This window comes from Lepidothrix coronata, unplaced genomic scaffold (genome assembly GCF_001604755.1).
Source record: "Lepidothrix coronata isolate B3197 unplaced genomic scaffold, Lepidothrix_coronata-1.0 Scaffold1, whole genome shotgun sequence".
Lineage (NCBI taxonomy): Eukaryota > Metazoa > Chordata > Aves > Passeriformes > Pipridae > Lepidothrix > Lepidothrix coronata.
This window is the reverse complement of record NW_016690181.1, coordinates 12,709,994-12,723,918: the sequence shown is the minus strand read 5'-3', so window position 1 is coordinate 12,723,918 and position 13,925 is coordinate 12,709,994. Positions and strand designations below refer to the sequence as shown.

Genomic DNA, 13,925 nt, shown 5'->3' with positions numbered 1-13,925 from the left:
CTTGAAGAACTCTATCAGTGTCAGTGTGTCTCCAGCCACCAACAACTTCTTGCATGTAAACTCAACCATTTCAATGAAAAGGAACAGGTAGACAAGACGAGTATAAAAGCCTTGGGCAGTTCTACTGAGGTACAGTGCTTGGTGAAACTACAGTAGATCTCCAGGTAGCCATTTAGCAGATGCCGGGGAATGAACTATTTCTCACAAAGACCAGTAAAGGAGCTAGAGTCCTCACTTATGCATTGGTGCAGGAGTGGGGTCAGCATGTGGGATACACTTCAGAAGTCTCATGACAGATTTTTTTCAGTGCATCTCACTACTAACTTCACAGTTCTAACATGGAAACAGAAGTTCCTTTGAGCTGATCAGGTACTACGTGAACAGCCCTGAGAATTGCTTCAAGTATAATAAAAGAACCAGCAGAACCCTTAGCCCAAGAAAGATATGGCATAACTTAATCACCTGGCTACAGTACAGCTCTCATAATCTGAGAGTATTTTGCTAATAAATGCATCATAAAAAGCCCTTCCTATACTACTCAACCCCTACTGGATTGGAAGAGCTACAATGTTGGGAGGCATCCAACATCTGCACTGTGAAATAAAGTACAGTAGCAACTCCAAAAGGAAGGACAGAGTCCTGAAACTTAGCTGAAGAGATGTTTTTAAGCAATTAGACAGATTAATAGCTTGAGGGAAGAAAAAAAACACAACAAAACTGACATTAAATGGATCATGATACCATAACAACAGCTATTTACAGATAAATTAATTGTCTCTGGAGGCTGAGAAAGCATCTGCATAGAGAATATATTGCCTAAGGCTCTGCCTGTAGACCCCAAAGCTGTAACTGGTCACGGAGCATCACAGACGTTCATGCAACTGTTTGATGTGGGAGGACTAGATGAGGTCATCTGAAATCTGTTATGAACAGGAATGCCTTTACTCCAAGTCTAGACTTTTTTGAATGAACTCCATAAAAGTAAGCGAGTAAAATACATATTTTAGCAGCAAGGAGGCAAAGCATACCACTATGTTGTTCTGATTGGCTGTTGAAGACGACATACAGCTTATTGCATTTGCCATAGAGGTGTCTGTCCTAAGAGGAAAGAGAAACGACAAGCACAGGAAAACAAGAGGCATTGGTGAGGGGGACACTTTTAAGACACATAAACACATGCTTCTTGTACTGTAATAATTTCCTCCCACCCCAATATTTTATTAGAAGTACAACTCCTACCCATCTCTGCCAAATCAGAAGGTCTATTACATTATTCTCACTGGAAAGATAAATAACATTATTCCCATGATTCTGTCAAATCTGGCTTTTTTAAGATTGCAGCTTCAAAGATTATGAAATTCCCATTAATTCCTTTAAACAATAAAATAATCTCTCATGTATCTTATATAGGGATTTCATGCCAACCAGCATTACCTCGGCTAAAAGATTCCCATGGCACTGTTTGCACTGAACCTATTTTTTTAGGCAAGGCAGTGGAAGATCACTGCTACAGAGCTAGTGAAATATGGACCATCAATAAAGTGGAACGGTAACCTCCTCACAGTCTCAGGCAGCAGTAGTAGAATGAGCACACTGCACCCAAGTTTTTTTCACAAGTCATGAAAAGGAGGTCTCTGAATGAGCCAAGAGAGGGGACAATAGATCTGCTGATGGTAAAGTGACAGATGGGACACCTGCCATCAGTCAAGGGCTGTGTAGCTGGACTGGGCAATAAACAGGCTAAGCATCTTCACAAGCAGGGATGAAGCATATCTCTACTTCTCAAAGGTCAAAAAAAGCAGGAAGATATCTTTCATGTAAAACAATTTCAGACTCATAGAACAGTTTGGGTTGGAAGCAACCTTAAAGATCATCTAGCTCCAAACCCCCTGCCATGAGCAGGGAACCTTCCACTAGACCAGGTTGCTCAAAGCCCCATCCAACCTAGCCTTGAACACTTCTATAGATGAGGAATCCACAACTGCTCTGAGCAACCTGTGCCAGTGTCTCACCACCCTTGCAGTAAACAATTCCTCCCTCTAATCTAAACCCGCCCTCTTTAAGTTTAAGCCATTCCCCCTTGCCCTGTCACTACATGTCCTTGTAAAAGGTCCCTCTCCAGTTTTCCTGTAGCCCCTCTTCAGGTACTGGAATGTGCTATAAGGCGTCTCTTGAGCCCTCTCTTCTCCAGGCTGAACAATCCCAGCTCTCTCAGTCTGTCTTCATAGGAGAGGTGCTCCAGCCCTCCAATCATCTTTGTGGTAATAGGTTGCATTTACACTGAAAGGGCAGCATGCAAAAACTGAACCACTACAGGCTACACAGTAGTTAACAGAGAGGTGGAGCCCACTTCTCAGCACACTGTTCACCTGACAAATCAGGGCTTGCAAAATGCTTCAGACAGCACTTCTGTATAGCTCAAGCAGGATATGCAAATTAACAGCAGTAAAGGCAACTGTTTCTTCTAATCTCACCTACTTTGTATAGAGAGGCCCCTCTTTGTCCTGTTGAGAAAGGAAGGATTTTTTTCCTGAAAGCTGTACTGTGCTTTCTAAGATACACAGAACAGCAAAATCAGATGGCCTAGGAAAACAGATAGAAACAGGCACCAGCTCAATAAAGTAAAAATCCCAACTGGATGAAGTACAGATCAAAAATAAAAAGACAAATGGTTTCTCACATATATATAAACACCTCCTGAGCAACAGCAAGTCCCAGAAGCGCTATTAAGGACTGGGGATTTTTCTCCCCCTACTTAATCTCCTTACTTCCAAAGATCTTGTAAATTACATCTTTTCAAAGGAAGACAAATCATGGTAAGTTCCTAAAAAATGTTAAAGTCAGAACACTTCGTGTTCCTTTCAAAAAGCTTAGTATCATTTGCTAAAATTCTTTATCTGGCATATATGGCACCAAATGATTAAACAGGTAACAGAAAACAAAAAACATGGTATCTATATTACATTTCTATCTTCAGAGGCCCCTAATTAATCCCAAGAAGTTACTGGACATCATTAAAGTTCCCTTAATAATGTTTTCAATTAAGACAAAATAATGTTTCCATAAGTGTTCATGCTCTGAAAAAAAGGGATTCTTACTAGGAGACAGTTAGAACAGTTATTTGTACTGAAGCATTTCTATTTTCCCTTAATCAGCGTGAGAGCACAGAACAATTGCAGTGGAACCGTTAAAGAATATTGCAGACCTGCAATTTTAGGTCGAGATTTTTCCAAAGGCTCCAAGCAAGTAAATCTGATTGAATCTCAATAGGAGCCAGGCACCTAACTCCCTTAGGTGCATTTAAAAAGCCTTTCATTGATTTCCTTAGCTCTCTTCTCACTAGAGGTTTCAGCCAAATCCAAATGCTGGCAGTTGAAATTTTTCCACCAGCCTCAAAAGGCCTCAGATGTCAGTGGTGTAACTTTGCACGTGAAGGCACAGTCATCGAGCATGGCTGCACTAGAACAAGTTTCCACACCATCACCCCTGCACAAGTCTCTTCATAATGCAGTTGTCTTTAGCTTTTGAACTTAGGTGCTGATGATATCCACCAGGAATTTACAGACGTGAATTAAGCTGGGTTTGCACATTTAGTTTATGGCACTGCTTTTAGTGTGGAGTTCTCCCCCATCACAAAGTATGCTCAAGAACTAGGCTTCAAACTCAAAGTATTTGGCAAGAGAAAGGAAGTGTCAACATGCTAACACTGATGCAAAAATGATTAAAAATCCCTACTCCTTTCTGTTTATTTAATGAACCTCTTATTCAGGGCTTCATAAAACTCTCTAGAAGGAATTCATTCACGACCCTCTCCTTCAAAGTAAAAATCCTCTGGCTTCTACCCAGTGCTGCATATGCTTAATTTTATATCTCACTGAATTCAAGGAAAATATTCACCTACACTTAAGATGAGTCACACATACACACTGCTCACAAAGATGCAAACTCATTCATTAGTACATACAGTATGCTAATATGAGAAGAAAGGAACTGCCACAGACTATTAAAAAAAAAAATCAGTGTAAGCCAAGCAGTCTGTATTTTTATGTTATAGAGAACTTCTCATAGTAACACTATTTACACAGTGGCTACTTTCCTTGATCTGAGTATTTTTATCTTGCCAAGTATCTGTTGCATGCTTTTTATTAAATAAGCTTCCTTGCTCCTTTTTTAAAAAGCCACTTCATATCCACCATGTCCTACACCAAGCATTTTATAAGCCTTCCCTTTGCTCCACAGCTAACATGGAATTTATTGAGGGACCTCAGAAAGAGACTGTATGCCTGTTGTTTTCCAGCTACAAATGAAGCGCAATAAAAGCTATTGTGTCATCCAGCAAACTGTATCTTCTATACCCTTAGACTGTTGCTTTACAACACTACTTCTTTCTGAGAGAAAATAAAGATTGCACAATATCTCTTATCTGTAAGCAGAGTCACACAAAAGGAATAATCTGGCCGTGATCTCCCCAGCTTAACCTGCAGTATATTTAAATGGGAATGTAAGGGTGGATGGCATTTTTAAGATGTAATGGTAAGTTCTGGTCACCTACTATACAACTTGACAACAGTAACACTTGAAATCTAGTGGTTTCAGACCTATTAATGTACTTTTTTTTTTTTTGTTTGAGGACACATTGTGATACCAGTCAGGAAGTAACAACACATTTTAAAACATTTAAAAAGAAAGAGCACTGATGAAAAAATGTTTTTTGTTCCAGTGGTTTTGAAAAGTGGAAAATATAATATTCATTTTTCCTCCCCACTCATCTCTTTTTATTTTATTAGAAAAATGGTCTTTTTCAACAGTCATATTTTACACTAACTGCAGCCAGGTTTCATCTCGTGTTTAAATTTTAGTGGCTTTTTTTTTCTTTTTAATGTATAGAGTTTTTAAACACAAGATGTATGTCTTCAGAACAATCTGTAGATTTAAGACATGAAAGGAAAAACTTTTTTATTATCAACTAGGAAATACAGGATCCACATTTTTCTCTCCAGAAACTTGCAAAACAAAGACTGTAAGAAAATAGGTTTTAACGAAATTAATCTTCCAGTTTTTGCTGTTTTTTCTCCCCCTCTACAGTCACCAATTGACCAAAGATACCTACATTTCCACTCTGCAGTAAACCACAGCTCTTCTAGTTCTTTGAGCATCTCACTCCTTCAAATCTGACAGCACTGCAGATCGTCATCATACGTCATCTCAACCTTACCCACAGACACTCCAACCTTCCAAAGATTTCTCAACTTAAGGGCACTATCCAGAGTCCAAACAAAGAGCAAACATGCCCGTGAGCTGTAGCAATGTTCCTCTTCATTCACTTGGTAGGCAGGAATCAAGAAGACTGAAAAGACAGGGGAGATCAGAGCTTGCTTATTCAGCTACAGGTTTCTCACAAAGCTTTGAGAAAACCATATGCAGTCTTGAGCTCCATTCCAAGTCAGAGAAACCCACTACTCGCCATCTTCTCCCACATGAATGCTCCAAGACAACAAGGTAGTAGCACTGAGAAAGGAAGTACAGCTGGATATGTACAGTGACATCATGAGGCCCCCACATCTAAATTCCATGAGCTATTATGGGCTATTTTCAACAACTCGTTCCTGCAAAAGCCAATACAGAAGAGAAGCTCTGTCTGATGAAATTCTAACTTCTTACCTCTCTTGTGCAGGCAAAATACCTTCCCCAGGCCCCAGTCCTCCCTCCAAGAAGTGAGTTACAGAATGGTACTGTGTGCTAGACAGCCTTGCTTCAGGCTTCTCAGCTCTAGTCTTCCTGCTCCTCTATGTGGTTTTCAGTTGCATGGGACTCTCTGGGAGGCGATACGTGCCCCAGAAGTAAGATATTTCCAGAAGAGTGAGAGGTCACCAAAAGCAAGATATTAGTAATTCTACATATAATCATGATATCCTCTTTTTCTAGAAGCAGCACCTTTTTAAAATTGATCCTCTAAAAGTAAGACTTCTGGCCTGAGCAACAAACACGCTCTACAATAACAGTTTTAACAAGAACTAAATTTCAAGTGGACTGGTTTCACCCCCCTCTAGATAACTAAAGGAGAAAACTTTCTTTTCTTTCCAGACTGCCAGGACAGAGTTCCAGTATAAAGCCATCAAGTTCTGAAACAAAATCCTGTGCTGTTAGAGGCAGGGCATTCCTTTCACACACCTGGGTGACAGCCGCTCAGATGCCACTATCAGGCTCAGTGTCGATAAGGGTTCAAGTGCCATATTTCTGTTTGATGCTCCCATAAACACAACCTGCTTTTGCCTCAACATACTTGAGCTCCCTCCCAGGCCTGCTCCAGGGAATACGCATCACGCTCTTCCACACAGCTGCAAAAACAGTCACACACTAAACCTGTAGTCCAGGCACTTAATACTCCTCACAGGAAAACACATGTGCTAGTTTAAGCTAATAAAAAACCTCTCAGATGCCATATGTACACAGCCCAGTCAGTCAGCATTTTACAGTTGCCTCTAAAATTTGTGAAGGAGGATAGAAGAATTATTTGACATGCAAAATAAACGTAACTGAAGGCAACAAAGTCAGCATTTTCAGCTAAGTGGCAAATACATTTCACATACTGAAATCAAGTAGCTTCCTGCTGGTGCCAATTTCCTGCACCCGCTCCAATCATTGAGCATTAAACAGTTGTGGCTATCATTCAGCACATCAGGATTACAGCATACCAAAATGGGAACCTAATTTATACAACCAAAGCACATGATTAACTCAGTGCAAACTCTCCCTAGAGCTTTGATAATGTTCCAAATGGACCAAACTAAACTTACATTTGCAAAATTAAGATATAAGCCAGATCTCTCTGAAGTCACATACCCCATTAACCAAGCTACCGTTATGTGCAAAGACTTATATTTTTACTTGAATTCATGTTTCTATCAGTTTTGGGTCCAACATAAATAAATGGTGCAGAGGCAGCTCTTTGCAGGATTCAAAGTTACGAAAGGAGAACTCCAGCTCTGTGAAACTCCCTTCCCTCACTATCACCTTTCCTCTGCTCCCTTTACAAATAAAGGACAAGTGCACTATTCATTGCTGGAAGAAAAAAATACTTTAAAAAGCCATACCCTTCTCAGTGGCAGCTGGTCTGAGCTTCAAGACATCAAATACCTTAGGAAACTAATGGGCATTATATGGAATGAATTAAAAAAAAAAAAAAAATGATATTTGGCAGAATTCAGTAACACTGTGTTGCAAAACACTTTGGAAAAGGAGTAACCTTGTAAAAGAAATGCCTAGGACATGTCAAGAATAAACTAAAGACACTGCGACAATGCACAGTCTAGCATGCAGCTGATGTAGCAAGTCACCTGACCAGAAGAATCCCTCTTTAGAGCAGTACTTGAAGAGGAAAAAACAATTGCAACTTAAAGGGATGGGCACAAGGAGCATGGTTTAGACACAGATGAGCCTTTTCTGTGCTGAAACATTGGACAACGGATGTCATCCAACTGGTAGCAGTAGAGCAGAACTTCGTATTATTGCATTACTTATTGCGCTCATTTTTCAAAAGCTTGAGGCATATTTGTTCTTTACGTGAGCTATACTTCCAGGTGATTCATGGAAGGATTTTTTCTAGGAATAGTTGAATTTCCTAGGCCCTTCTCTTTGATCTGAGATTTACTGTTGCTTAAACTAGCAATTTCACATCTTTGTGAAAACACAAGTTCCAAAGAATTTTTTCCCAATACCTTATGTAATAAAGCAAATGTCAGTCTTATTCCACAGTTAGATGAATTCTGTCAATAATTATAAAAACTTCTTAGTTTTGAGGGTTTTCTTTTTAACGTCAAAAGACCATCCAATGTTTTAGCCTTCTCTTTATACCTTCTCTGCAGTTTTCAATACTCACTGTTTTAAAAAGTTGGTTCTAGTATGTTTTGCTTAAGCCTCTCAAGATCCCGTTCTTTTAGATGTGATATTCACAAAAAACCTAGTCTGGACATCAAAAGGTCTCACTGCCAAATCAGAGAGCCAAGATTACCCACTGGAACCAACAACGCTCATCCCACACAAAAAGATTTGTTCAACAACAGGGGAACTAGTAAGAACTGACACTTGTACCAGTTGTCTTAACAGAAGTGAAACAAAAGGGTACATTAAAGAAGGGTGACTCCTCGCTTTAAAGATACTCAGCCTTAGTATTTACTAACCCACCATGTAAACCACTACTCTATGTGACAAATAACCGAAACATGTGACATTCTTTGCATCACGCCATTACTGAGAGGTGATAAGGTTTTTTTCCACTATACAGTGTTCTTTCAAAGCAATGTTTTCTCAGCGTGTCTACGATTAAACAGGAGGGGGAAAAAAGGGAGTCCTGATGCACAGCCACCAAATACGGACACATGAATAGTGCACGTAAAGAATTTAAGTTACAAAACAGTATCTCAAGTGGCCAAGACCTCTAGAAATGATCGAATGTCAAAGGTTTTAGCCAACCTTACAGATCTTACAGGAGGAAGAGGTTACTTAAACTGCAGTTCAGTTTGGGTAGTTTTTCAGTTTTCTTAAAGCATCAGTAAAAGTGGCTAAAACATGGAAATCAAGGTCAAATGCCTGTCCTGCTCTGCTGAAGAGAGCAAGGCAGCAAAACCAAACTCACCCTTTTGCTGAGTTCCCTCTCAGTGGATAAAACAAGTGGGCCTGCCATGTTTGGTTCCGTGTCCTATTTCCAGCTCTGCCAAAAATGGCTTTAATGACAACCTTGTGTTTCCCCTTTCCCCAACACACAACACATTGTATATTTAACTTTGTACGGAAGTGTCAATCACTAGTACTTGTTCAGGGTGTAATTAATAACAATTACATTACACTAGAAAAGCACATAAGGGACTGCTTTGTGTACAATTTCCTCATCAGCTGGATGGCCAAAGAAAACCCATTAGACATGAAAGTATGGTAAAGCTGTGCTCTATAACTAGGTATTTGAATATTTATAAGCTATTGCACTTGGGATACCAAAGCTGATGACATGAATGCACATTTTTAATAAGTCCATCAATAAAGCTTTCCTAATTAGAAATCTGCCCCTATCATGTTACATCAGACAATTCTCTTATCATGAACCATATTATTTGTCCCAAATGTCACACTGTCAAAGCCAGAAACATTGTGTCTATTTAAACAGCATGCTTTAGGGTGCTCAAAAAGTGATAGAAACTCATAATACTATCTGTGGTTTCACAAATTTGAGTAATATTAATGAATATTTCATGCTAGAAAGAAATGAAATCTGCTTATCTCAGGTGCTAAATTACTCTGAACAACACTATAATGCACTCTTTTTAAACATTTTTTGAACTATTTGCAGGCTGTGAGATTCTCTCTTCATTGAATTCAATTACTTTTTAGCTTTATAAAGGTAGCAAACTGGTGGCTGTAGAATAAGCAATCAGTTCTCAGCACAATGCCAAGTAATTATCACTGTGTGACTTCCAGCATTGCTATGAGAAGTCATCTTTGACTGTTTCAATATTAAGCATAGTGTTAAACATGGATTCATTTTTTTTTAACATGGAGAACAGAGTGAACAAGCTTGGGTAGGGGGAATCTATTGCAGACTGGAGTTATTTGTACATAAAATAGCTACTGCACTGATGTTTTACACAGAAATTTCAGCCGCATTAGCTTTGGCAGCAATTAAAGACTATTTTTGGAATCCTTAACAACATTTGAGGAGTTCCTTTTAACTTCATGTTGTGTAGTTCTTTTTACTCTTTAAAGCAGGGAAAGCAAGGTGGTTTTTTTCAACCTTCAACTTGTTCTACTGTTAAAATAAATACAAAGATAATTCAGTCAGAACTCAGGCTCAAGGGGACCCCACTGAAGTACTTATTCCTCTTTGAGAGCAGAGAAGCTCTTCTTTTGCTCAGGTTGTACCTCTTACTGCTGCTCAGTACATTGTGCAATTCTGCCTGTGAGCCAACACAATCATAGGACTCAATGATAAAAGAAGCTATTCAGAGTTTTGGCAGGAAGAATACTTCTGACATTTTGTTTCATTTGGATTAGACTTCAGCCTGAGACTTTAACACTAAGATGCCCATGCTACATCAGACAGACCTGACTTCTGACACCTCTTCACTCTACAACACTTTATTCTTGAATATCCCCATCCAAGCCAATGGGAGCTGCTATCCATAACAAACAAGCACAGCTGAACCTATCTGTTGAAAAGGGAAGATTACACTCTCACACTACATATCTAAGTTCCTAGCCACCTGATCAGCAAGCTATGCTTCATGAAAGGAAAACACAAACAAAAGCCAGCATGCAACAAGGCATCAAAAATTCAATTGTACCTATTCCAAACACCAGATAAACTGTTACAAACCTCTGTGACCACAGGTGATGTATAGCCGAGCATGTCCATAACTACCAAACAATTATACAAACAACATTAATCCTAATACTGATAATTAACTAAATTAGTATTAACTACTTGGCTAGAAACTGATTTTATAGAGAGTAAAAACTCCAAGTACTTGAATGGGGTAAAAATGCATGCCTTTTTCTATAGTTAATGGAGAGAAATAGGAACATACAAGGGGAAATCCATATCAAGTGTCCTAGGCACCTTAAGATGTAAGCAGCTATGCTTTCAGCAGTACCTATCCTTTTCCATGAAGGGAAAGCCTATATGACTGGCTTATACTACCTAACTTAACTAGCAGACAGCTAAAAGTTCCAAAAAAAAGTAACCATAGTCAGCCTGGAAGAACTGCTTTGAGCTCAGCTTGGAGCAATGGTATAAAGAGCAGAGGAAATTTACTATCAGTTCTCACCTGACAGAGATGTTTGTGGGGAGTTTCTATTTTGGGGCTGATATCCCTAGAGAGGTCCATGTGATTACCTTGTCTACCTCCAGTTTCCCTCTCAAAACTCCCAAATCCACTAATTGATCTGGACAGATCAGAAGGCCAGGCATATCAGAGGAGATTTAAACTTCCTGGAAGTGTTGTGAAAGTAAGGAGCCCAGCAGAAAAGAAGTACCCTCTTTATACCCTGAGATTTCATGTTAACAATCACACTCGGTGGAATTCTCTAATGTTTATCAACATCCAGCTGCAGGAAGACTATTGCAAGTTTCAATCAAAGCCACTCAGCTTCATAAAAACAAACAAGCAAACAAAACATAGAAAGGCAAACAACCACTTACCTTAAGACCCCCAAGGCACCCTAGCACCCTAAGTCTTTCTATAATAATATCATTTTTCTCTAAGTAGAATCTTTCTTATTGATTCCTGTAGCCTATGTTTACCAAAAAACAAATTACTAAATGCAAATCACTTTCAGAAAGACATTTTAAACTATGAAGCCAAGAGGTTTATTTTTCAGTTTCAAGGACAGTTCATTTGCCATGAAACTCAATATGAAGTCAAGAGTGAAACAGGAAAGACTTCCTCCATGCCCTCTTTACCACCACCCACCCACATGCTACTTCATATTAAGTGACTGTTTCTTTGTAGGAAAGAAAAGCTTGGGGGTGTGGAAACTCTGACACCTAGTTTCTATGGTATAACTCCACAGAGAGACATAACTCTTGGTTCATTAGAGCCTGAGCTCAGCAGAGAAAGCAAAACAATGAATCCCCATTCAATAAGGTACACGCATTCATCAGGTAGTCACTTTTTCAATCAACTCAGATTGATTAAACTTCTTTCATTAACTGATTGCAGCTCATCTGGTTTATTAACCTCCATATAACCCACCTGGGGTCCTCGAACATCTGCTGCACTTGTCTGACTTGGTTTAGGGAGCTCAGGCCCCCTTGTTTATTATAAACATTTCTCAGATTTCTGCTAAGACCTTTAGATCTCCCTGCCCTTTCTTAAGAACTATGGCAGCTAGCAACTCTTATTCTCCATATAATCATTTATTCCTGTTGTCCAGTAGAGCTGAACACACTTCTCACGTTCAACCCCACATGGTCAAACAGAAATCAAGGCTAGGGCTCCTCAGAGACTGACAGTTCTGATGGTCTTCCATGAAGGGAGACATACAATTCAGACATGTCTACACATTTTCATTTTCTAGTTCATGACAGTCACAACAACCCACTGAGTTCACATATTGGTAACCAGGAGTAAGTGTCAGTAGTGGGTGGCGGGTGATGGAAGATCAAGCATTTATTTGTGCCTCACACATTTAGGATATTGCTCCTGGGCCTCTTCAAAGACACTTTTCTGCGTGCGTTATTCTCCCAGAAAAGCTATCATCCACTACATTCATTTATTGGCATATAAAAAATACACAATGATATCCTAACGTGTAAATGGAAAAAAAAAATTCCATTCTTCAATTTCCTCCAAATTTCTGAATATTACACAGATAGTATGAGCTGATAAATTTTATAGTATATGGGAAAAAAACGACAGCATGCACAACCACCATATCCTCAGTATAGTGCCTGCGTATTGGAAGCAGAATTTGTTCTGCAAAAATCAACTGGGAATTTTCCTGTATTGTATGCAAAATTATGATCTGTAATTTTTCATTGATGCTAAATAGCTCAAGACTTTGACACATATTCACCAGTTATTTTAAGATTTATTTGTAACTATATAACTGTTCAGAATATTCCTTTTGAAAACAGTTGAGTTAATTGACTAAAGATTTAGGGGGTGGGGAGTGAACTTTCTAGAGTACAAGCCATAGTATGTTAACACAGACATTATCTCACACTACATAGAGCTTCACTATGATGAAAGGCTTAGAAGGTTCACTGTATAATAAAAAGAGTTCTTGAAAGCAAAAGAAATAAATATTTAGAAAGAGGAAAACTGTCTTTAAACTCCTAAAACCCACCCTACACTGAAGAATCACCTCTTATTAGACAGAAACATCACCATGGGGAAGAGCAGGGGGTGGGGTAATGAGCACAAGCAATAGTCTTCCTTACAAAAATATTTATCTTAAAGTATTTAGATAATCTTTGACTTTCGAAACTGCTGAACCAGTTGGTTCTATCTCCTGTTCAGCATCATACTATTAAACCAATTCAAAAGTTTCTGTGGTTACTATCAGATGAAATGAGCTAATTTCCCCTGAGAATTGGCTACACCGACCAGATGTCTTTAGCCAGCTACTCCCAAGATCGAGCAGGAGCAGCACATGCAATGCCTGCTCTGTTACTATGGAGACAGGTTTTCCCATCCACTCTGCAGCCGGGTTTATAGTAGCTACCAGCTGTTGTCTCGACTCCATCAGGAGAGACTGAGGAAAGAAAGTGGGAGATGTAGGATCGAGCTTCTCCCAGCCCCAGACCTCATAAACTTTAACTGCAGCATCCAACCCTCAATCTTCCCAGCCACTGCTTGGGCTCGTTGCTATTGTTTAAAGCCGCCTCATGGCGCTTCCTCCTCTGGTTTTGCAGACTCGGAATAGATCAGTGGCGGCACAACTGACCGGTGCAACGTGTTCAATTGCTGGGCTGGAAACTTAAGGCTTCCCCAACTCACGCTTCGACCCCAGCATTCCCATCAAAATGGTTTATGAGCTTAAATTTAAATCTCCAGCAGTAACCCGTTTCAGGTTCCTGACATTATTCTCACTCCATACTTTCAAAGAAAAACTTTGTGGATTAATGGCTCCCTATCCCTCCTGTAAGGCCGGTTAATGCCTTCAATCCCCATTGCTTTTTAACTCCTATGGAACTTTAATCCTTCTCTGGCCATGCTGATGAGCTGCAGAGAAACAATGCTCGTCAGGATTTTCATTCTTGCATTTTCTTTTTGAATGCAGCCAAGTTCAAATGTCTAATTATAACATTGCAGAGTTAATGATCAATTTAACAAAGGCTTTAGAGTATCTTTGAAGTCATAACAACAAGCCAAAGGGGTGTTTAAAATGTTAACTGCACAAGGAGCCTACGTAGAGAGCTTTCTTAGGAT

General features: G+C 39.4%; 1 protein-coding gene across 2 annotated transcripts in view; it reads right to left on the bottom strand.

Moving 5' to 3' along the window:
• KCNQ1 (potassium voltage-gated channel subfamily Q member 1) overlaps positions 1 to 13,925 on the bottom strand; it is a 342,106-nt gene that overhangs the window by 259,547 nt on the left and 68,634 nt on the right. The window contains exon 1 of one of the 2 annotated variants that reach the window (XM_017813959.1): positions 1,029 to 1,092. The exons of the other annotated variant lie outside the window; for it this stretch is intronic. Coding sequence (XP_017669448.1) covers positions 1,029 to 1,085 — 57 coding nt within the window. The 5' untranslated portion in view covers positions 1,086 to 1,092. Of the gene's footprint in view, positions 1 to 1,028; positions 1,093 to 13,925 lie in introns of those variants that run through there. 2 annotated transcript variants of the gene reach the window in all.